Source organism: Pecten maximus, chromosome 7 (assembly GCF_902652985.1).
Source record: "Pecten maximus chromosome 7, xPecMax1.1, whole genome shotgun sequence".
Lineage (NCBI taxonomy): Eukaryota > Metazoa > Mollusca > Bivalvia > Pectinida > Pectinidae > Pecten > Pecten maximus.
This window is the reverse complement of record NC_047021.1, coordinates 8,114,428-8,137,809: the sequence shown is the minus strand read 5'-3', so window position 1 is coordinate 8,137,809 and position 23,382 is coordinate 8,114,428. Positions and strand designations below refer to the sequence as shown.

The 23,382-nt window shown below is 36.0% G+C and overlaps 1 protein-coding gene across 1 annotated transcript; it reads right to left on the bottom strand.

The window, feature by feature from the left end:
* Window positions 1–5,511: 5,511 nt before the first annotated feature.
* On the bottom strand, window positions 5,512–19,807 carry LOC117331502. Its single transcript, XM_033890239.1, has 6 exons — window positions 19,683–19,807; window positions 12,806–13,099; window positions 11,416–11,657; window positions 10,633–10,768; window positions 6,886–7,251; window positions 5,512–6,328 (listed from the first exon to the last, which is right to left on the bottom strand). Exons 2-6 carry the CDS (start codon window positions 13,095–13,097, stop codon window positions 6,189–6,191), a joined length of 1,176 nt encoding a protein of 391 aa, XP_033746130.1. The 5' UTR covers window positions 13,098–13,099; window positions 19,683–19,807; the 3' UTR covers window positions 5,512–6,188.
* Between the last annotated feature and the right edge of the window lie 3,575 nt (window positions 19,808–23,382).

Below are 23,382 nucleotides of genomic sequence, written 5' to 3'. Positions count from 1 at the left end.
CTGTAAGTTTCCAACATTTATAGGTGCTTCTAGGGCCGATTAATTCTCGTCAATTTATGTGACATGTGCCTCAATATTTTAAGTCTGGTATCAATTCTATCATAAGAACCACTCGATTATTTCATATATTAAGTTTGTTCATTGTGCATGGTACTGTTACCCAACAATTCGGCCTATATGTGAAAAAGTATGTTTAACAGATAGAATACACACCGCAGTATATAGACGAAATGTTCAGTTCAAACTACACCTTCTCTGCCAGTATTCCAACAAGAACCACCAACTAAATAGGGATGACCTCAAATCCCGACATCTACCTTAAAATCAAAATCAGCCCAGCGTTACAAAGTTATTGTCCTGATATGAGTTCCGCCGATCAGCTGAATTATATGTATGAGTGAAACGTCAACTAATTGCCTGAACAAATAAGAGTAAAACAACAGCTGAATTAATTGTGTTAGTAAATTCTGTGAGTAAACAGAAGCTAATTTTCTGAATGTAGTTTTTTTTAATCAAACAACAACTGATTGTCAGAATTATCTCTATGATTGAAATATGTGAGTGGAACAACAGTTGATTGTCTTAATTAGTCGTGGGAGCGGAACAACTGATAGTCTGAACTAGTTGTGTGAGTGAAACAACAGCTGATTGTCTGAATTGATTATGTGAGTGAAACAACAGCTGATTGTCTGAACTAGTTGTGTGAGTGAAACAACAGCTGATCGTCTGAATTAGTTGTGTGAGTGAAACAACAGCTGATCGTCTGAATTAATTATGTGAGTGAAACAACAGCTGATCGTCTGAATTAGTTGTGTGAGAGAAACAACAGCTGATCGTCTGAATTAGTTGTGTGAGTGAAACAGCTGATTGTCTTGATTAGTTATGTTAGTGAAACAACAGCTGACTGCCTAAATAAGCTGAGTGAGTGAAACAGCTACTGTGTGTAATTTCATCGTCGTCCATGGTTTAGCTCTTTTGTTTTAAACTAAACAATTGCTGTGGATTTTAATCATTCTTTTTAAGTATTACCGCGAAAAGTTAATACGAGGTCGAATATTTTGGCCAAATTTCTCTTGGTAAGAAAGCGTCTCCTCGACAAGGAAAGTCCAGTAAGCTATTAGAGAAATTCTAGATAAACAGCTATCGAGACTGGTTTAGAAATATCAAAGTAGCCTTTAAGTGAGTTTTCCTTATACACAAGTTGTCGTTGATAGTTTGAAAAAAAAGAAACAAAAAAAAAACAGTAACCGGTAACCGTCACACGAATTCGGATACTCAGGTCAATGGTCATTTACGAACATATGAAACACCCTACACTGGGTTACGTAATATCTGGTATATGGGGATCGAGAAAAGTAGAAAAGCGAGAAACATTGTGTTTACCAAATATATACTGGATATGGTCGTTTGATTTTATTATTGGTTACGTCATAATGTAGTAAACTAAAAGGATATTTCCTTATTTAGAATGCTGACCATGTCAGACCTTTCTTTTTCTGTATACTTGTCCATGTTGTTGTCATTCATGTGTGTTGCGCTCATGTAAATATTCATGCATTATCACTTGACAAGGACGTAATGGTAAGAAATACCAAGACCTAGGCAAAAAAAAACATTGTAGTGAGCCCTAAAACGCTACAAAGCATCATCAGACTGAGGTCAATAAAAGAATTAGGACAGGTATCTGTTATCAATGATATTTGCTTCATTTGAAAGGAAGATTCTTCAGTCACTTAATCTGGTGACCCAGGATAGGGCAACCCATATACTGGACGTCTGGACGCACAACATAAAATCTAACCTTGTGGGACTTCCATTTCCGCTCCAGGACCAGGTTAAAGCGGTACTGGACAGTCTTGTTAAAAAACACTCTGGCCAGTCACTAAGCCCATTGCCTTGGTTAGTCATTTGGCGATTGCCCATAAGCTAATAGAAAATTAAGAATGTTTATTGACCTTCAAATACACGACTCAAACAGTTCTGCATAGAGAACACTTTAAAATCCCAACACTGGATACTGGTTTAGGCGGCAATTCGCAATACATCACAAGTTGCGCGTCGCTATGGTAATGATATGTCGGAAAGAAAGGACGTCATCACCTCAAAGAACGTAACAAGTTTGTATCGCAGGAAATGAGCATTCCAATTAAACCGGTCAAACGCAAACTGGCTGAACAGCAAAGTAACGATGTTCGATTGGGTCCAAAGAAATACGACCAAGCGTAGTTCCAACTTATTGATATAGAAGGAAATCGAAGAACCAGAGCAACTGAAGGATTTTGTACGTTATTAATTTGACTGTTGATAATTCCGTTGGTGATACCAAGCGCTTCTTAATGTTTATAGAGCAGTTCGAGTTTAGTGTTTAATAGAATAGTTCAATGTTTATAGAGCAGTTCGAGTTTAGTGTTTAACAGAATAGTTCAATGTTTATAGAGCAGTTCGAGTTTAGTGTTTAACAGAATAGTTCAATGTTTATAGAGCAGTGTGAGTTTAGTGTTTACTAGAATAGTGCAATGTTTTATTGAACAGCCAAGCATATCTTTTAGTAGATAGGTTCATTACTCCAGGAAATATTGATGTGATTAATCGTTATTAGAAAAGGACATTGGCGTCTTATTATTACGAATTAATTTGCTACCATAAGGTTATCTAATCAATTATCTATGTGTTGTAGCCGAAAGGTCTTCAGGATTTTAATTGAATGTTTTATAATTTAATTTAATAATTTCCTATTATCGCAGGGTTACACAATAAGTGTCTTGAGAGCACGGTGACATCCTTCCGTTATTGTAGATCAATCTCACACCATCAGATACACACTACTGACCAGTATACTTACCAAAGCAATCACAGAACAAGCAACATGAAAAATAATCTTTAATATCATAGTGTCACCAATGGATCCGCTATAAACATACACAATAAAACATTTCATTCTCATATTAAATCCGTTCCAATAGGAAGGAACTTATAACAAGTATTTTTTTAAATCCTTTATCTCACAAAGCTTCCTGAACATCAACAGTTTTCTAGTGAGAAGGGTATTAAAAGAATCTAATCAACTGTTTTGTAATTCAAAAACAACCACACTGATCCTTTGGTATTCCCCTTTTAGGATTTGGTCTAAATCATGACTGTTTTCGCTTTCTGCCCATTTTTACTATAACCCTCTAAGTGCATTTCCATTGATCTTTTTTTTCAAATCTTTTCTTTATATGAATTAACTTTAGATAGTAATACATTGAAAGAAACCTGGCGTAAATATTCTTGTAAATGTGGAACCTTTCAGAACTTAGATAATGGTATACGGTATTAACCCTATAGGACTATGTCTTCATTTTTAAGTGGTTAATCAAATCAAGGCAGTGGACTTCGCATATTATAGGATTTGTGTAAGGTATGTGCTGCTTTCAATTTACGTGATGCACGAGATCACGAGTAACACGGAATTAATCAATAAAATATTATCTTAACCCATGTGGTGGTGTCAGTATATTATTGAATATGCTTACATCTATAATTACCTGTATTTAATCTCAACTCGAGATTAATTTATTTATATATATTGACTAATTTCTATGGATTATTTCAATATAACACAGCTATGCATTAAATCCAAAATAAACACATTGATTTAAATGGTCTTATTTACAATGGATTTTCCCGCCTCATATGGAAATGAAGATGATACATGAATATCCCACTGCACACGATATGACCATATTTCGAATCAATGACGTCAGTGTTCACATCGTTTATTTTCAACTTATATCATAGCACGATAATTTTTTGGTTAATTAATCAGATAAATTCAGGTTTAATCATCAGATAAATTCAGGTTAAATAATCAGATAAATTCAGGTTAAATCATCAGATAAATTCGGGTTAAATCATCAGATAAATTCAGGTTAAATCATCAGATAAATTCAGGTTATTTCATCAGATAAATTCAGGTTAAATCATCAGATAAATTCAGGTAAAATAAGATAAATTCGTGTTAAATCATCAGATAAATTCAGGTTAAATCATCAGATAAATTCAGGTTAAATCATCAGATAAATTCAGGTTAAATAATCAAATAAATTCAGGTTAATTCATCAGGTAAAATCAGATTAATTCATCAGATAAATTCAGGTTAATTCATCAGATAAATTCAGGTTAAATCATCAGATATATTCATGTTAATTCATCAGATAAATTCCGGTTAATTCATCAGATAAATTCATTACTATAGTATCTGTCACGATACGTTGAATAACTAACTTAACCTCGCCTCGGAAAAGTTAGAAAGTTGTTCCTTATTCCAAATAACAAATAACAGCCAATTGTTCGTTGCTATATACGTTAGCAGCTGTGAACACTAACGCGTTAAACCATTTTCAGAATTTATATGACGATATTTTAAGATAAAAGAGGACATGATCTGTTTCACGTAAGAATAGCATACTGAAGGTAATCATTTCTCGTGTTTCATGGGGAGATAATCTAGCAGCACACAATGCCTCCTTGCTTAGAATATATAGTCAAAAACTGTAGTAATTCATAGTCCACCACAGTACAAAATTGCAATGCACCTAAGCATTATATAAATTGTTAACATCACAACATGATTAAACTTTACTACGATATCAGTATCACCCGACAGAGTTGGATGTCCTACGTATACATAGAGGTTACACAACGAGTGGTTGTTGGATATGGAATTTATTTCACACGAGTAAGTTATTTTTTAAAAGTTACAAAAGACACGAGCTTTAGCGAGTGTTTTTTGCAACTTTTAAAAAATAACTTACGAGTGTGAAATAAATTCCATATCCAACAATTTCGAGTCGTGTGACCTGTTTCTACCACAATAATATCGGCTTGAATCAAAGGGAAACGTGGCCAAGTATAATTTCGTGTAAGCAAATAAAGTGTACCGGTGACGTCCGGGACCCGGTGATGTGACGTCATTAGATTATTGATGACGTCAATAACAATTGCAGCTTGGGTCAAAGTTCACCGTGTTAGCCAATCAAAGTGCGTTCAGAGTTTATACCACGTGTGGTATAAACAGGTTGTTAATCAACGGCTGTAATGATTAACTGATGGTCTGAGAGTTGAATAACACAGGGTATTGTGGTAGAAAACACCATTCACAATACTGGAATGGCTTACTCATTATCAAGATACCTTATAAAGTTACATGTAGGGTAATACTGAATGAAAAGGTCTTCTCCCTTTTCGTTGAATTGATGTTAACGTTCATTTTAACTTCACTCACTATTAACAAAATTAATGCTTACAAACACGTGTTAATGACGGCGATGTCACGACATTTGTTTTGATACATGCCAACGATTGCTGACATAAGTTTGTTGATGTTCTTACTTTACCATCAATTTATAGTACATTTATTTGTATTTCTTCAAAATATAGGAAAGATAAAACAAGCATGCAAAATGTTTTCCAAATAGCTAAGCAACCCAAAACAACAGTAAAGAGGTATTGAAATATAAAACACGACTATCCTTTTATCTTGATTTACTCTGAAGATTTAAAAATTGATAACAAGTGATAATAATAGCAAGTAATTCGTAGTTACTTCAACTCCAGACTTCATTCAGGGTTCAAAAACAGCAATAACTCTAACATGCCAGCTTGGCATGGGACATGAATTCTGTATGTGACACATCATTATCCATTTCAGATTTAAATGTGTATCGTTTTCAGGCGTCACCATTCATATTAATAATTACGGTTATTTATTCTTGGTTGCCATAACGATATATAAATAAGTACGGTTAATTATTCTTGGTTACCATAACGATATAGACACGAGTATGGTTATTCATCCTTGGTTACCATAACGATATAGAAATAAGAACTATTGTTTTTCCTGGGTTACAATAAAGATGAAATAAATGAGTATTGTTATCGATCCTTTGTAACTATAACGATATTGAATTAGAACTGCTAAGTATCATTACATCATACTTGATCACTGAAAACATATACTGTAAGTAATGAAAATTTAAAAAGTATATCAGCAGTATTGAGGCATAGAAAAGATTATGTCAGGCCAATTGGTGATTTAGTCGCCTATCTGTTTACTGAAGCCCGAGAAAATGACATGTTACATCTAAGGATTTGCATACTACGTTGTACTTTGTAAGTTAGACACAAGCATGGCAAAAAGCTCGCCATCACTTATTTCGGATGACGTCCTCGTACGCTGGGGGAGGGGCCTCGTAAGGGGGCGGAGACATCTGTATCCAAATTGGCGGTGGCTGAACTAGTTCAGATGGATCACCTCTCCCGTCAATCGCAACCAGGGAATTATAAGCTGAAATTTATAAGGTAAACGAACAATTAGGATACATCAGTTAGACGGCAAAATAAGCTCCCGTCAGTTCATTTTATCGGGCAGTGAGACTGGTCGAGAAATCTGTTAACAATGCTTACTAGGTTTGTCGACATTTCAGACTGTTGGAAAACCTCTCTAAGATAGATGGCGTACTTCCGTTCTACATTTGAAGTATTTTCCGCTAGCTCGAGCACATTTGATCCATTATCGTATCTTAAAATAATTGCGACATGACACAAGGATGATATGCCTTAATCTATAAGGATTCTAAACAATTTTTATTTTGTTTAACGTCCTATCAACAGCCAAGGTCATTTAGGGATGTGCCAGCTTTTGGAGGTGGAGGAAAGCCGGAGTACCCGGAGAAAAACTAGGTAAGGTATTTAAGTATAAAGTTTGACTGATATATTTAATAGTTTAGCCTGATGAAATTGAAATTCAAAGTGAATCAAATATAAGTTGTCTGCTATATAACTTCCTGAAATAAAATTAACTTTGAATTAAAATTGAATTAAGCGTGTCTGATGACAACTTACGAGGCGGCTGCTCCATTTCGGATTGGGTCGCCATGTTCAGATCTGTACGGCTATGCGCCGTGGATGTTGTTGGTCCTCGTTCCCTATTTATAGCACAACCAAGAAGAATACAGCACGCCGAATGAGTACAGCACTCTCCTCGTGGTATCCTATTGGATGACGGTGCTTCTGTCTGGGTAGGAACACACCCGTTCGAATCCATTCGGTTAACGCAAGGACGGCATGCATCGAATTTACCAAAGAATTTACGCAAACAAAGACAGGGATTTTTACTGCGAGCACCGAAGACGAAACAGGAAAAGCCCACAAACAGGAGACTGGCCAGACCGCCGACAAGTACCTCCATCATTGAGCTCGACCTCTCACCTAAACAATGACAATGAAATATCATCAATAGCATTTCAACATTGCTCCACAAGACGGTTTAAGTAAATGTTGGAAAGTTAAGGAATCAGGAACATTTATTCGATATTCTTTACACTGTATTAGGTGGTTATATATCAAACGTAACTGTGATGACAAGATGGTGTATGCATTCTAGCGTAGCTGTTGAAAGCGCGAACAGCGAAAGCCCTCTTGCTTAAGGACAACATATTGTAAGTTTTTTTTATGGAATTCTGATGATTTTAATTAGGAATAAAACATTTTTTAGAGACAAAACGGTTGCGTTTCTCACGTATAACACTCTTGATATAAAACAATATCAACCATCTAACTAATTTAATTTACAATAGCAGTTTCAAAATTCATTGTCTTTATTTTTACTAAATGGTATATCAACATTTCTTTTTCATTAAATAGCATGTTAACATTTTTATTTCATTAAATGGTATATCAGCATTTCCATTTTTATTACACGTTACATCACATTACATTTTTATTTTAGCAAATTGTATATCAACATTTCTATTTTAGCAAATTGTATATCAACATTTCTATTTTAGCAAATTGTATATCAACATTTCTATTTTAGCAAATTGTATATCAACATTTTTATTTTAGCAAATTGTATATCAACATTTTTATTTTAGCAAATTGCATATCAACATTTTTATTTTAGTAAATAGTATATCAACATTTCTGTTTTAGTAATTAGTATATCAACATTCCTACATGTATTTAAGTAAATGGTTTATCAACATTTCTATTTTAACAAATACCATATCAATAATTCTATTTTAGTAATTAGTATATCAACATTTCTATTATTGTAAATAGTATATCAACATTTCTATTTTAGTAAATTTTATATCAATATTTCTATTATTGTAAATATCATATCAACATTTCTATTTTAGTAAATAGTACATCAAAATTCCTACACGTATTTAAGTACATTTCTATTAGGGTAAATAGTATATCAACATTTCTATTATTGTAAATAGTACATCAACATTCCTACACGTATTTTAGTACATTTCTATTTGGGTAAATAGTACATCAACATTTCTATTTTAGTTAATAGTACATCAACACTCCTACAAGTATTTTAGTAAATAGTACATCAACATTCCTACATGTATTTTAGTGAATATTATACCGACATTTCTATTTTGGTAAATAGTACATCAACATTCCTACATGTATTTTAGTTAATAGTACATCAACACTTCTACAAGTATTTTAGTTAATAGTACATCAACACTCCTACATGTATTTTAGTAAATAGTACATCAGCATTCCTACAAGTATTTTAGTAAATAGTACATCAACACTCCTACATGTATTTTAGTAAATAGTACATCAGCATTCCTACAAGTATTTTAGTAAATAGTACATCAACACTCCTACAAGTATTTTAGTAAATAGTACATCAGCATTCCTACAAGTATTTTAGTAAATAGTACATCAACATTCCTACAAGTATTTTAGTAAATAGTACATCAGCATTCCTACATGTATTTTCGTAAATAGTACATCAACACTCCTACAAGTATTTTAGTAAATAGTACATCAACATTCCTACATGTATTTTAGTTAATAGTACATCAACACTTCTACATGTATTTTAGTTAATAGTACATCAACACTCCTACATGTATTTTAGTAAATAGTACATCAGCATTCCTACAAGTATTTTAGTAAATAGTACATCAACACTCCTACATGTATTTTAGTAAATAGTACATCAACATTCCTACATGTATTTTAGTTAATAGTACATCAACATTCCTACATGTATTTTAGTTAATAGTACATCAACACTCCTACATGTATTTTAGTAAATAGTACATCAGCATTCCTACATGTATTTTAGTAAATAGTACATCAACACTCCTACATGTATTTTAGTAAATAGTACATCAACATTCCTACATGTATTTTAGTTAATAGTACATCAACATTCCTACATGTATTTTAGTTAATAGTACATCAACACTCCTACATGTATTTTAGTAAATAGTACATCAACACTCCTACATGTATTTTAGTAAATAGTACATCAACATTCTTACATGTATTTTCGTAAATAGTATATCAACATTCCTACATGCATTTTAGTACATTTCTATTTGGGTAAATAGTATATCAGCATTTCTAGTACATCGACATTCATATTTTCAGTAAAGGTTATATGATAGTTATAATCTTTAACTTAAATGTTTACATCTGTTACTTTGAAAAACAATTTTTTGCTGTTGTTACACTGCATAATTTATTTTCCTATTTCTTTTATTTTATTTAAAAAAAGGTTTCCAATAGGTTTCATTTTACGTCATACGTTATTACAGAAACATATTTCCCTATTTAAATGATATGTCAACATTTTCAATTATTGTTTTCGTGTATTACGTTGTTTTTCTTTTGATTATAGAAACAATCTTTTTGATTTATATCATGCCATAGTTCATTATTTTTTATAGCAAGTTTGCTCACTATTATTTATATGACGTCACATTTCTCTATTATTTATCTGATATGTCACAGAATTCTACTATTTATTTTATATGCCATACTTTTCTATAATTTCAATATAAATCAAATGATTTCAATTATTTATACCATGTCAATAGCTCTCTTTAATTTATTCTATATACCAAAAATTATTTATTATTTATGCCATATGTCAACAATTCTTCATTATCTATTTCATGTGTCGCATTTCTCTATCTCACATGTCAACAGTTCTGTATTATCTAGTTCACGTATCAACAGTTCTTTATCATGCATAATGTATGTTAACAAGTATACAAAGGACTCATATGTAAATTTTATCTATAATTATCTCATATGTCAACGTTATCAATAATTTATCTCATACGTCATTGTTTCTCTAAAACTTATCTCATAAGGTAACAGTTCTCTATTTTTTATTTCTCGTGTCAGTAGTTCTCTATAATTTATCTTATATGTCAGCAGCTTTTTATTATTTATATCATATGTCACAGTTATCTATGCTTTATTTAACACGTCAAAAGTTTATTATTATTATTTTTTGATATGTTATACATAGTTCGTTATAATTTCATTCATATGTAACAGTTCTTTTCCATTTTCCAATGTCACAATTCTTTATTATTTATCATCTATGTCACTGTTCGTTATAATTGATCTCATACGTCAATACTCCTCTATAATTCGTATCATATGTCAGCAGTTTTCTTTTGATTTATCTTATATATGTAGCAGTTATCTATTGCTTATCTGATATGTCAATAGTTCTCTACTATTAACATCATTTCATACAGTGTATCATATATATTTCCCTCGTAAATAGCTATGATTTTGTACAGATGAATTACGTACTTTCTTTTTGCCTGGCCTTGGCTAGGATTTCTATGGTGACTTTAGACTCTGACTTCTTTTTTGCCGTGAAATGGAGATAGAAATAACGTGTAGAGTTGACACAATACCTAACCGGTGGCGCGGTACAGGTGTAGTTCTGGAAAAAATATCACACAGCACTATATAAAGAAATACAATGTGCATAAGAAAAAGATAAACTGAACAATTAACCATGGATCTTAACGGTTACCTAGCTAAGTTCAAACATATTTCGGTTAATTGGACGCGCCCATTAGCCGCCGGGGTTCATTTATTCAAACTGCAATACTATACTGATAACCAAATTATGATAATATTCAATGGTAATCTAACAACTGATGCTCAAAAATGTTATTTCTATATATACACAAAATATATTAACCCCCATTCCCAGTGGGAACGTGAGGCCCCAGGATTAAATCAACCATTTTGTAAGTCACCTTATTAAAACCCTTCTACCTGCGAAGAGTATTTTAAGTCAATTTGACCCCTTTTTGCCTGTCTCTCAGCCCTTGGAGGGTAGGGGCCGTATAATTCTCAATTTTTGCCATGAAAAGGTTCTCGTTCTTTCACTAAAATTGTTTTCGGATGTTTCTGAGAAGAAGTCGAAAATGTAGATTGTTTACTGGACAGATGGCACACGATGACAAACAAAATATAATTAGAGTAGGTCACCTTAGACTTCGACTCAGGTGATCTAATAAGATGTGTTTTTTTAACATGAACTTACAACAATATAATTAATTGATTTCTTAATTGACTCACTCTGTTAGGCTGTGAAGAAAGCCCATGAAAGTACTGCATGTTGAAGTCACAGTCTGTGACGTCATACTTCAGGGCGGAAACACAGATTTGGTAGTAATTGACGTTGGGTACCCGGAAACCAAGTCGACAAAGTTTGGGAAGTGTTCTACCGTCCCAGTCTATGGAGTATGACGTCCGGATACTGATGTCATAAACAGCAAACTGACAGCTGGCGTGGTCCAGGGAGACAACTCGACTATCACCTGATATAACAGATTATATCATTATCAGGTTTAACAAAGTATGTTTTCATCTGATGTAATACATGATAGCAATACTTTATTAACTAGTTATGTCGACTATATCCCCCGACTTCATTTAGCTATTTTAGTCCTGTGTGCTAGTCTAATAACCAAAACATCCCTGCAGAACTAAAACACACATGCACTCTGGTATTTCCGCCGAGCCAGTCAGTAGAGAGGTAGGCAGAGATCTTTAAAACACGCGACACGAGAGGTGGGCAGAACTTGTTACCACGCCTTCCACGTCCAGACGACAGATTATCAGTTTTAAATGAAGGTCGCCGTGTTGTATACTTTGATAACATACTTTTATTCATGTGTATCCCAATCCACTCAGCGGTAAATACATGTAAGTACTGTATATCATAGGACAGAGCTGGAAATGCTCGCAAGTTGTTAGCATCGAAATGGTAGCTCCGGCTGTAGGATAATAACCACGGATGATAATTTGTGGGCGGCTTTAAGACGGCTATGCTGCTGCGGTATATAGCGGTATATAAAACTACAAATTATGATTACTATCATTGGGAAATATTTCAAATATAAAGTAGGTCACCATAATCGTATATTTCAATTCACTCTCAAATTTGGCTTCTTTATAATCAAAATGACAGGACCAAGCTATCAAGCCTGTGTTTTAGTTGGTTAAATCATGGGGTTGAGGGATATATAACAAAACGGTTAATATATGGGACTAAGGGATAGATAGCAAAACGGTTAAAGTATGGGACTGAGGGATATGTAGCAAAACGGTTAAAGTGATGGATGGGGGATCTATAGCAATTTCTGTGATATCCTCGACCATACCACTACACTATATTGCTTAGTGTAACGAAAACGTAGTTTATTGGAAGATCTGATTTAAATTGGACTGGCTAAATCATAACTACACTTTCTGTATATATTTAGAATGTTTATTAACAGATTACTCCGTAGTACACACTTGTTTATAGCAGGAGATGACCTGTCTGACCGATTTCTGGAAATAATCAATTGATATTAGAACAGTTGAATCAAAACAATCCACTTAGAAAGAATCAACATGAATTCGCTTGTGTAATAAGTGGTACGTTGTACGCTATCAATTACCTTAGCTTCAGTTATCTTACCTTCCGTAACGCCGCACAATTGTATCAGTAGGACTGTTAGTTGCACAATGATTTTCTTCAAAACGTCGTGTTCCGGGCGGGTAGTTGTCCGGGAGGTCTGTTGTTTCCCAGTGTCCAATACGTCCTTCCTCCATACTGTCCCTCGTATCTCACTGTCCAGTATGGCCCTACTCCACACTGTCCCTCGTATCTCATTGTCCAGTATGGCCCTACTCCGGAATTGTTCTCGTCTGCCAGTGTCCCGTACGTCGTTACTACACACTCTTTCTCGTCTCTGAGTGTTACAGCCCATGTCTGGTAAAAGTGTACAGACATATAGTAGTGTTAGGTATTTGACAGAACGCAATAGCCAGTGAGTGCGAATTAATTAAAGCCCGTTATAAACAATGGTTGATAGATCACCGTTAACCTACACATAATACAAACGTAAAACCACACGTGAACGCGGACACATGTCCCTTACCGAAACAAAAACAACTGTTTACTGTACATCAATGAACAGACAAAGGCTTGTCCATACTGGCCCGATCAATATTTCATACATATTTCTACTCATTATACGAGTTTAATGTTTCATAAGGAATTATCAATTATCTATCCTCGATCGATTCTCTCGACATACTACTTGCTAGAGGAGGCCTTCTGATAAATGAATCCCCGTATTTATCAACTACTGTATTCACACGGATTAAAAATGTTTTTGTTGTATATTGTTAAAAGGGCTGTGGTATGCTTCCACTGGGCTGTTCTACAGTGAGCTGTTGACATGTTACCCACTGGGCTGTTCTACAGTGAGCTGTTGACATGTTACCCACTGAGCTGTTCTACAGTGAAGTGTAGACATGTTACCCACTGGACTGTTCTACAGTGAGCTGTTGACATGTTACCCACTGGGCTGTTCTACAGTGAGCTGTTGACATGTTACCAACTGGGCTGTTTTACAGTGAGCTGTTGACATGTTACCAACTGGGCTGTTCTACAGTGAAGTGTAGACATGTTACCCACTGGGCTGTTCTACAGTGAGCTGTTGACATGTTACCCACTGGGGTGTTCTACAGTAAACTGTCGACATGTTTCCCACTAGGCTGTTTTACAGTGAACTGTTGACATGTTACCCACTGAGCTGTTCTACAGTGAGCTGTTGACATGTTACCCACTGGGCTGTTATACAGTGAACTGTGGACATGTTACCCACTGGGCTGTTCTACAGTAAACTGTCGACATGTTTTCCACTAGGCTGTTTAACAGTGAAGTGTAGACATGTTACCCACTGGGCTGTTCTACAGTGAGCTGTTGACATGTTACCCACTGGGCTGTTATACAGTGAACTGTGGACATGTTACCCACTGGGCTGTTCTACAGTGTTTTGTAGACATGTTACCCACTGGGCTGTTCTACAGTGTTTTGTAGACATGTTACCCACTGGTCTGTTATACAGTGAACTGTTGACATGTTACCAACTGGGCTGTTCTACAGTGAGCTTTTGACATGTTACCCACTGGGGTGTTATACAGTGAACTGTAGACATGTTACCCACTGGGTTGTTCTACAGTGAACTGTGGACATGTTACCCACTGGGCTGTTCTACAGTAAACTGTAGACATGTTACCCACTGGGCTGTTCTACAGTGTACTGTGGACATGTTACCCACTGGGCTGTTTTAAAGAAAACTGTGGACATGTTACCCACTGGGCTGTTCTACAGTGAGCTGTGGACATATTCCCCACTGGGCTGTTCTACAGTGAGCTGTGGACATGTTACTCACTGGGCTGTTTTACAGTGAGCTGTGGACATGTTACCCACTGGGCTGTTCTACAGTGAACTGTAGACATGTTACCCACTGGACTGTTCTGCAGTGAACGGTAGACATGTTACCAACTGGGCTGTTCTACAGTGAAGTGTAGACATGTTACCCACTGGGCTGTTCTACAGTGAGCTGTTGACATGTTACCCACTGGGGTGTTCTACAGTAAACTGTCGACATGTTTCCCACTAGGCTGTTTTACAGTCAACTGTTGACATGTTACCAACTTGGCTGTTCTACAGTGAAGTGTAGACATGTTACCCACTGGTCTGTTATACAGTGAACTGTGGACATGTTACCCACTGGGCTGTTCTACAGTAAACTGTCGACATGTTTCCCACTAGGCTGTTTAACAGTGAAGTGTAGACATGTTACCCACTGGGCTGTTCTACAGTGAGCTGTTGACATGTTACCCACTGGGCTGTTATACAGTGAACTGTGGACATGTTACCCACTGGGCTGTTCTACAGTGTTTTGTAGACATGTTACCGACTGGGCTGTTCTACAGTGTTTTGTAGACATGTTACCCACTGGTCTGTTATACAGTGAACTGTTGACATGTTACCAACTGGGCTGTTTTACAGTGAGCTTTTGACATGTTACCCACTAGGGTGTTATACAGTGAACTGTAGACATGTTACCCACTGGGTTGTTCTACAGTGAACTGTTGACATGTTACCCACTGGGCTGTTCTACAGTAAACTGTGGACATGTTACCCACTGGGCTGTTCTACAGTGTACTGTGGACATGTTACCCACTGGGCTGTTTTAAAGTGAACTGTGGACACGTTACCCACTGGGCTGTTCTACAGTGAGCTGTGGACATATTCCCCACTGGGCTGTTCTACAGTAAACTGTGGACATGTTACCCACTGGACTGTTCTACAGTGTACTGTATACATGTTACCCACTGGGCTGTTATAAAGTGAACTGTGGACATGTCACCCACTTGGCTGTTATAAAGTGAACTGTGGACATGTCACCCACTTGGCTGTTCTACAGTAAACTGTGGACATGTTACCCACTGGGCTGTTCTACAGTGAGCTGTGGACATGTTACCCACTGGACTGTTCTACAGTGAGTTGTTGACATGTTACCCACTGGGCTGTTCTACAGTAAACTGTAGACATGTTACCCATTGGGCTGTTCTACAGTGAGCTGTTGACATGTTACCCACTGAGCTGTTCTTCAGTGAGCTGTTGACATGTTACCCACTGGGCTGTTCTACAGTGAACTGTTGACATGTTACCCACTGGGCTGTTCTACAGTGAGCTGTGGACATGTTACTCACTGGGCTGTTTTACAGTGAGCTGTGGACATGTTACCCACTGGGCTGTTCTACAGTGAACTGTAGACATGTTACCCACTGGACTGTTCTGCAGTGAACGGTAGACATGTTACCCACTGGTCTGTTATACAGTGAACGGTAGACATGTTACCCACTGGGCTGTTCTACAGTGAGCTGTTGACATGTTACCCACTTGGCTGTTCTACAGTAAACTGTGGACATGTTACCCACTGGGCTGTTCTACAGTAAACTGTGGATATGTTACCCACTGGTCTGTTATACAGTGAAATGTGGACATGTTACCCACTGGGCTGTTCTACAGTGAGCTGTGGACATGTTACCCACTGGGCTGTTCTACAGGGAACTGCAGATATGTTACCCACTGGGCTGTTCTACAGGGAACTGTGGACATGTTACCCACTGGGCTGTTATACAGTGAAATGTAGACATGTCACCCACTGGACTGTTTTACAGTGTACTGTAGACATGTTTCCCACTGGGCTGTTCTACAGTGTACTGTAGACATGTTACCCACTGGGCTGTTATACAGTGTACTGTAGACATGTTACCCACTGGGCTGTTCTACAGTGTACTGTAGACATGTTTCCCACTGGGCTGTTCTACAGTAAGTTGTGGACATGTTTTTCACTGGGCTGTGTTACAGTGAGCTGTGGACATGTTTCCCACTGGACTGTTCTGCAGTGAGTTGTGGACAAAGGTTGTTCCCAAAATTATCAAAGAAATCAAGAAAGAGTTATTATATAGAATTGTACAAAAGTTTTTTTTCAAGATGATCCAAAAATGCACGCAAATCCTTTTTAAAAAGTGATTCCAAAACATTACACATTTTGAATGTTCCCTTCCAGCCATTACGTTATTTGGTGAAGATATACAATTCATTTAAACAAACTGCTATAACAAAGACATACTTTTGCAAAAATGATTCTTATATTGTCAAAAACTGTATGGACTTTTGATAGACATTAAAAGCATTATGCTAACAAGTTAACAGAAAAAAGAAAAACAACTTTTCACAATACCATAAATATATTTACAGAGTTCCGAAGTGCTGTCTACAAAGTGCATCATAGGGTAATGTATTTCATTCTCTTCCAGAGAATTTACGATTTACTATTAACGATTTCAGCTAACAAATTATAAATCAATGAAATATTGAACCGTACATACACATGATTGACACCTACCAAAATATCATATACAATGTATAGTATATATGTCATTACTGATGATATCTATATTATATATATTTGTATTGTATACTTTTACTGGGAACATCATTATACAATATATATCATTATACCGAGACAAACAGTATGACCATTTTCTATAAAAACTAAATCGGTTTTTATTGAGTGAATACAAACTGTAGCAGACGACTTCCGGCGCAGGCGCGTTACGGGGTACCACGGGGTTGCACACCGGCGACTGTTCTACAGTGAACTGTAGACATGTTACCCACTGGACTGTTCTGCAGTGAACGGTAGACATGTTACCCACTGGTCTGTTATACAGTGAACGGTAGACATGTTACCCACTGGGCTGTTCTACAGTGAGCTGTTGACATGTTACCCACTTGGCTGTTCTACAGTAAACTGTGGACATGTTACCCACTGGGCTGTTCTACAGTAAACTGTGGATATGTTACCCACTGGTCTGTTATACAGTGAAATGTGGACATGTTACCCACTGGGCTGTTCTACAGTGAGCTGTGGACATGTTACCCACTGGGCTGTTCTACAGGGAACTGCAGATATGTTACCCACTGGGCTGTTCTACAGGGAACTGTGGACATGTTACCCACTGGGCTGTTATACAGTGAAATGTAGACATGTCACCCACTGGACTGTTTTACAGTGTACTGTAGACATGTTACCCACTGGGCTGTTCTACAGTGTACTGTAGACATGTTACCCACTGGGCTGTTATACAGTGTACTGTAGACATGTTACCCACTGGGCTGTTCTACAGTGTACTGTAGACATGTTTCCCACTGGGCTGTTCTACAGTAAGTTGTGGACATGTTATTCACTGGGCTGTGTTACAGTGAGCTGTGGACATGTTTCCCACTGGACTGTTCTGCAGTGAGTTGTGGACAAAGGTTGTTCCCAAAATTATCAAAGAAATCAAGAAAGAGTTATTATATAGAATTGTACAAAAGTTGTTTTTTTTCAAGATGATCCAAAAATGCATGCAAATCCTTTTTAAAAAGTGATTCCAAAACATTACACATTTTGAATGTTCCCTTCCAGCCATTACGTTATTTGGTGAAGATATACAATTCATTTAAACAAACTGCTATAACAAAGACATACTATTGCAAAAATGATTCTTATATTGTCAAAAACTGTATGGACTTTTGTAAAAGCATTATGCTAACAAGTTAACAGAAAAAAGAAAAACAACTTTTCACAATACCATAAACATATTTACAGAGTTTCGAAGTGCTGTCTACAAAGTGCATCATAGGGTAATGTATTTCATTCTCTTCCAGAGAATTTACGATTTACTATTAACGATTTCAGCTAACAAATTATAAATCAATGAAATATTGAACCGTACATACACATGATTGACACCTACCAAAATATCATATACAATGTATAGTATATATGTCATTACTGATGATATCTATATTATATATATTTGTATTGTATACTTTTACTGGGAACATCATTATACAATATATATCATTATACCGAGACAAACAGTATGACCATTTTCTATAAAAACTAAATCGGTTTTTATTGAGTGAATACAAACTGTAGCAGACGACTTCCGGCGCAGGCGCGTTACGGGGTACCACGGGGTTGCACACCGGCGACTGCAAACTGCCGTGTAATTTGGATTAATAAAATTGTTTTCCTCCAATGAAAACATTTCTAACGGAAGTGAGGTAAAATAAAACCCTTTAAGATCCTCTGAGTCGGGATATATGCAGAATAATGTCCATAGTTAGGGTTATCTCCCTTACTTACGACAAAATTCTAGATATAACCCTCTACAGAGGGCCATGATTGTGTAGTATAAACTGTAGCGGATGGCATCATAATATAATATATAGTATGTACTTTAACTGATGATATCACTATATCGTATATAGTATATACTAGAACTGATTACATCATTATATGATATATAGTATATAATTTAACAGATTATATCACTCTATCATATATAGTGTATGCCTATACTGATGACACCATAATAAAAACATATATAGATAATATCAAACATATATTTCTGCCGTCTCTGTTTACATAGTGTTTATCGTTGACTGGCGATACAACTTTACAGTATGGTATATATTTATTTTGCACATTTCTACGAACAAATACAGCTGCTGAGAGAGTTGTCCTGACCAGAGCTGAAACAAAGGACCTTGGACTCCAATAAGATATATACATGTAACGACTGTCGTGATGACGTACGATATCTACACAGAGAATTAATCTATTGTTGAACTTGAGATTAAGTTTTTTAAGAACTTAAGATAACTTGATATTATCATTGTGAAATGTAAAAGTGTAGTTGTTGAAATGAATATTTATATTTAGTTAACTATTGTACCGCGCTGTCTAGATTTATCGATTGGTAATGGCGTCCCTTAGAATATAGGACAATATTGATAGGTTTCGGTATCTTAGTAATGTTTCAAACTCATATCTACGAGAGAAAAGACATACATTTCCAATTCTGTATCACATATACCATAACACTCATCATATGACAAAGACATACGTACATTTCAAATGATATAAACCTACCTGTATATTTATCACTTGGAATCCATTTCCGGTTTGACCTCGGTAACCGTCTCTCCTGGCAACAACATCAGCAATGGCACCGCCGTCATAGATATTCAGTGTGCCTGGTACTACCCAGAGCTAGGATCGAGCTATAGATCTGGAAGCAAATGAGTAATTTATAAAGCCCCGGTGGATACCTGCAGGTCGATACAAGCCTCACACAACAGTATCTATACAGATTCAAAGGTAAACTAGCTGTACAAATATCGATCAAGACGCGTTCATAGAATTTTACCGTACGCGTTAAACACCAGCATATGGATGGTTGATGCAAATAATGCTATACTAAAACATATTACATTTAGATAAAGGGAACGCTTGTATATTATAGAAAATGATATTCGCTAATTTTGCAATAAATCAATCATCCAGCTTATGATATAATTATTTAATTGCATTGTCTTATCAGTATACATTTAGACCAACAAGTTGGCTACATAATATTATACTGAACAAAAGTTAAAATCACCCTTGAACTTTTAAAAATACATCAGAAAATCGTGTCAAGATCCTATGTTTTAACATCTGTTTAGGCCGTTTTCGTTAGTAAGATGTGTTTTTTGTTTTGTTTTTGTTTTCTAAAATCATGTTATATAGAGCTTTGAACCGATCACAATTTCTTTGATTTTAAAGAGTGGAATAAAAGGAGGATAAAAATGATTTAAATCGAATTGAATTTACTATATTGTTTATCCTAAATGGAGAAGTCCTTTTGCATGCTTTGCCCTTGAATCCCGTACCTTTTCTCCGCAACTGATGAAATCTGTCAGCTTCGCTCCTCGCCTAAATCAGCACTCCTATTTTATTCTAAAAGATTTAGCACTTCACACCGAGACTGGTTAGGCAACAAAGTAAACATATGTAAGGGCGTTGTATTTAAACATAATAAAGATATGTAATAGAGTTAACCTTGTAACTTATAGTATTAAAGTCGCTTATCATCAAGTTCTAAACTGAACTCGTGTACCTTAAAATCGACAAAGTCAAGATTTTACAAAAAAGTAAAAAAAATCAAAATCAATAGATAAATAAATAAAGCGATAAATAAACATATGAATTGATACATCAATTGTTGAATTGAATAAACATATGAATTGATACATCAATTGTTGAATTGATAAATGTAGTGTTGAATTGATATATTGTTGAATTAATAGATTAAATGCATGCCTAGAAATAAATAAAGTTGTCTTTGTTGGTCCCACTTGTGATGCTAGGGGACAAAAGTGTGGAAATAAAGATGGGAAAATCAGGTTTGGGCATCAATAAGGAATCAAATTGTCAAAAGGAGAATAAGGTGAGGAAAATCCAGGTATTGACTTAAACGTGATTTAACGGTATCAGTTCATTACTTAAGATGATTGGTTATTTGATGATAGTGATAGCCCCTCGTGCATCCCCATCCCCTTACCATAGTACCCGTCTTTGAAGTCAGATATTGTTTGCTACATTCGTGTTTTCGTAAGGATGACTTGTTGTTCAAGGAAGGGACACATTATCTTGACATCCCGGTCCTGTACGTTCTCCGCTCTGTAAACATATTGGCGAATACCATGCTTTTCAAGGAGAATCTTATAGTCGTATGCCTCCTTTAGGAAAGGACTGATTTAAGTTTTAACTCTCAATCTGATGCACCCGACCCCAGTAAATGCTTGGATTAAACAAAACAGTAGTATTGCTCGTTTCAGACACGTTGTGGATTCATTTTGTTCCCTAGAGCCACTGTACACTAGAGAAAATTTCTATTGCATGTCAACTATACGTTGATTTCGTTTGGTTTATTTTGTTTAACATCCCGTTAAAAGCCAGGGTCATTTAAGGACGTGCCAGGTTTCAGAGGTGGAAGAAAGCCGGAGTACCCAAAGAAAAAAAACCGACCTACGGTGTCCTTATTTACAGTTTTCGTACTTCGATCCACTGTTGTTCTGTACAGTTGCCCTTATTTACAGTTTTCGTACTTGGATCCACTTTTGTACTGTACAGTTGCCCTTATTTACAGTTTTCGTACTTCGATCCACTGTTGTACTGTACAGTTGCCCTTATTTACAGTTTTCGTACTTCGATCCACTGTTACACTGTACAATTGCCCTTATTTACAGTTTTCGTACTTCGATCCACTTTTGTACTGTACAGTTGCCCTTATTTACAGTTTTCGTACTTCGATCCACTGTAGCACTGTACAGTTGCCCTTATTTACAGTTTTCGTACTTCGATCCACTGTTGTACTGTACAGTTGCCATTATTTACAGTTTTCGTACTTGGATCCACTGCAGTACTGTACAGTTGCCTTTATTTACAGTTTTCGTACTTCGATCCACTGTTGTACTGTACAGTTGCCCTTATTTACAGTTTTCGTACTTCGATCCACTGTTGTCCTGTACAGTTGCCCTTATTTACAGTTTTCGTACTTCGATCCACTGTTACACTGTACAGTTGCCCTTATTTACAGTTTTCGTACTTCGATCCACTGTTGTACTGTACAGTTGCCCTTATTTACAGTTTTCGTACTTCGATCCACTGTTGTACTGTACAGTTGCCCTTATTTACAGTTTTCGTACTTCGATCCACTGTTGTTCTGTACTGTTGCCCTTATTTACAGTTTTCGTACTTTGATCCACTGTTGCACTGTACAGTTTCCCTTATTTACAGTTTACGTACTTGGATCCACTGTTGCACTGTACAACTGTTCGATTTTATTATGTTTGCATTGAAGTCTTTGCGACATCAAATGGTGATGGAGAAATCCACGTTCTCATATAACCGAGCGCTCTGGCCCTACACCAGATATGGTGTCAGGGCTAGAGGAAACTCGGGCTACTGTCATCCCTAATAGTAGTCTAGGCGCTTAAAAAGTATGCTATGGTCAATGACATCAAATGCAGCGGATTTATCACTATGATAAGAGCTGTTCTACACTTGTTTGATCTAATTTGTCCCTCCATATTTTAACGGTACACACTGACTGGTATTCATGGTTACTTTTGATTAATGTATTTTCTATGGCAGTTATGCCCCTTTTACTATATTACTATGGTATATTTACAGCCTAACCTGAAATGTTTCACTCCATGACAGTTTGGTCCCTTATACTTACTACTGTGAACATTTCTACTGATATACAACAATGCTCACTGAGAGGTGTATTTGCACTTTTTGCTCTCGATCCAGTAATACGGGGAGGTAGTTTTGAAAATGAAAACTCACACAATTCTGTATTTCTCTAGAAAAAAAGTTGTATTTTGAGTTGAATGTGGTACTTTGAGCTTCTGTGCATGTAATCAAGCAAAAATACTATACCATTATCAAATTTAGCCTTGTTATATAACGTCATAGTTACGATGATGTGATCAATATCTATAACTTCATGAGTTAGTATCTATGACGTTGTAATATTTGTTTCTCGATTTGGACCCTAGTAACTGCGAGTCAGAATCAGAAATACCTCAGTCTTTGGTAAAACAGTATATGTTTGAAATATTCTCAATATTGTAGATTTAAATTCTGAACTGTTTACATAACTACGAATACGTCTTACTATAAAGTGCAGTCGCCAAACAACCGCCGTCGATGACATGTGTTGTGGACAGGCTCACGTTGTATACACTTGTTTACTTTCGGGTAGTCTGCATCCAGCAAGAAGTACTTGATTCGGAGTAAG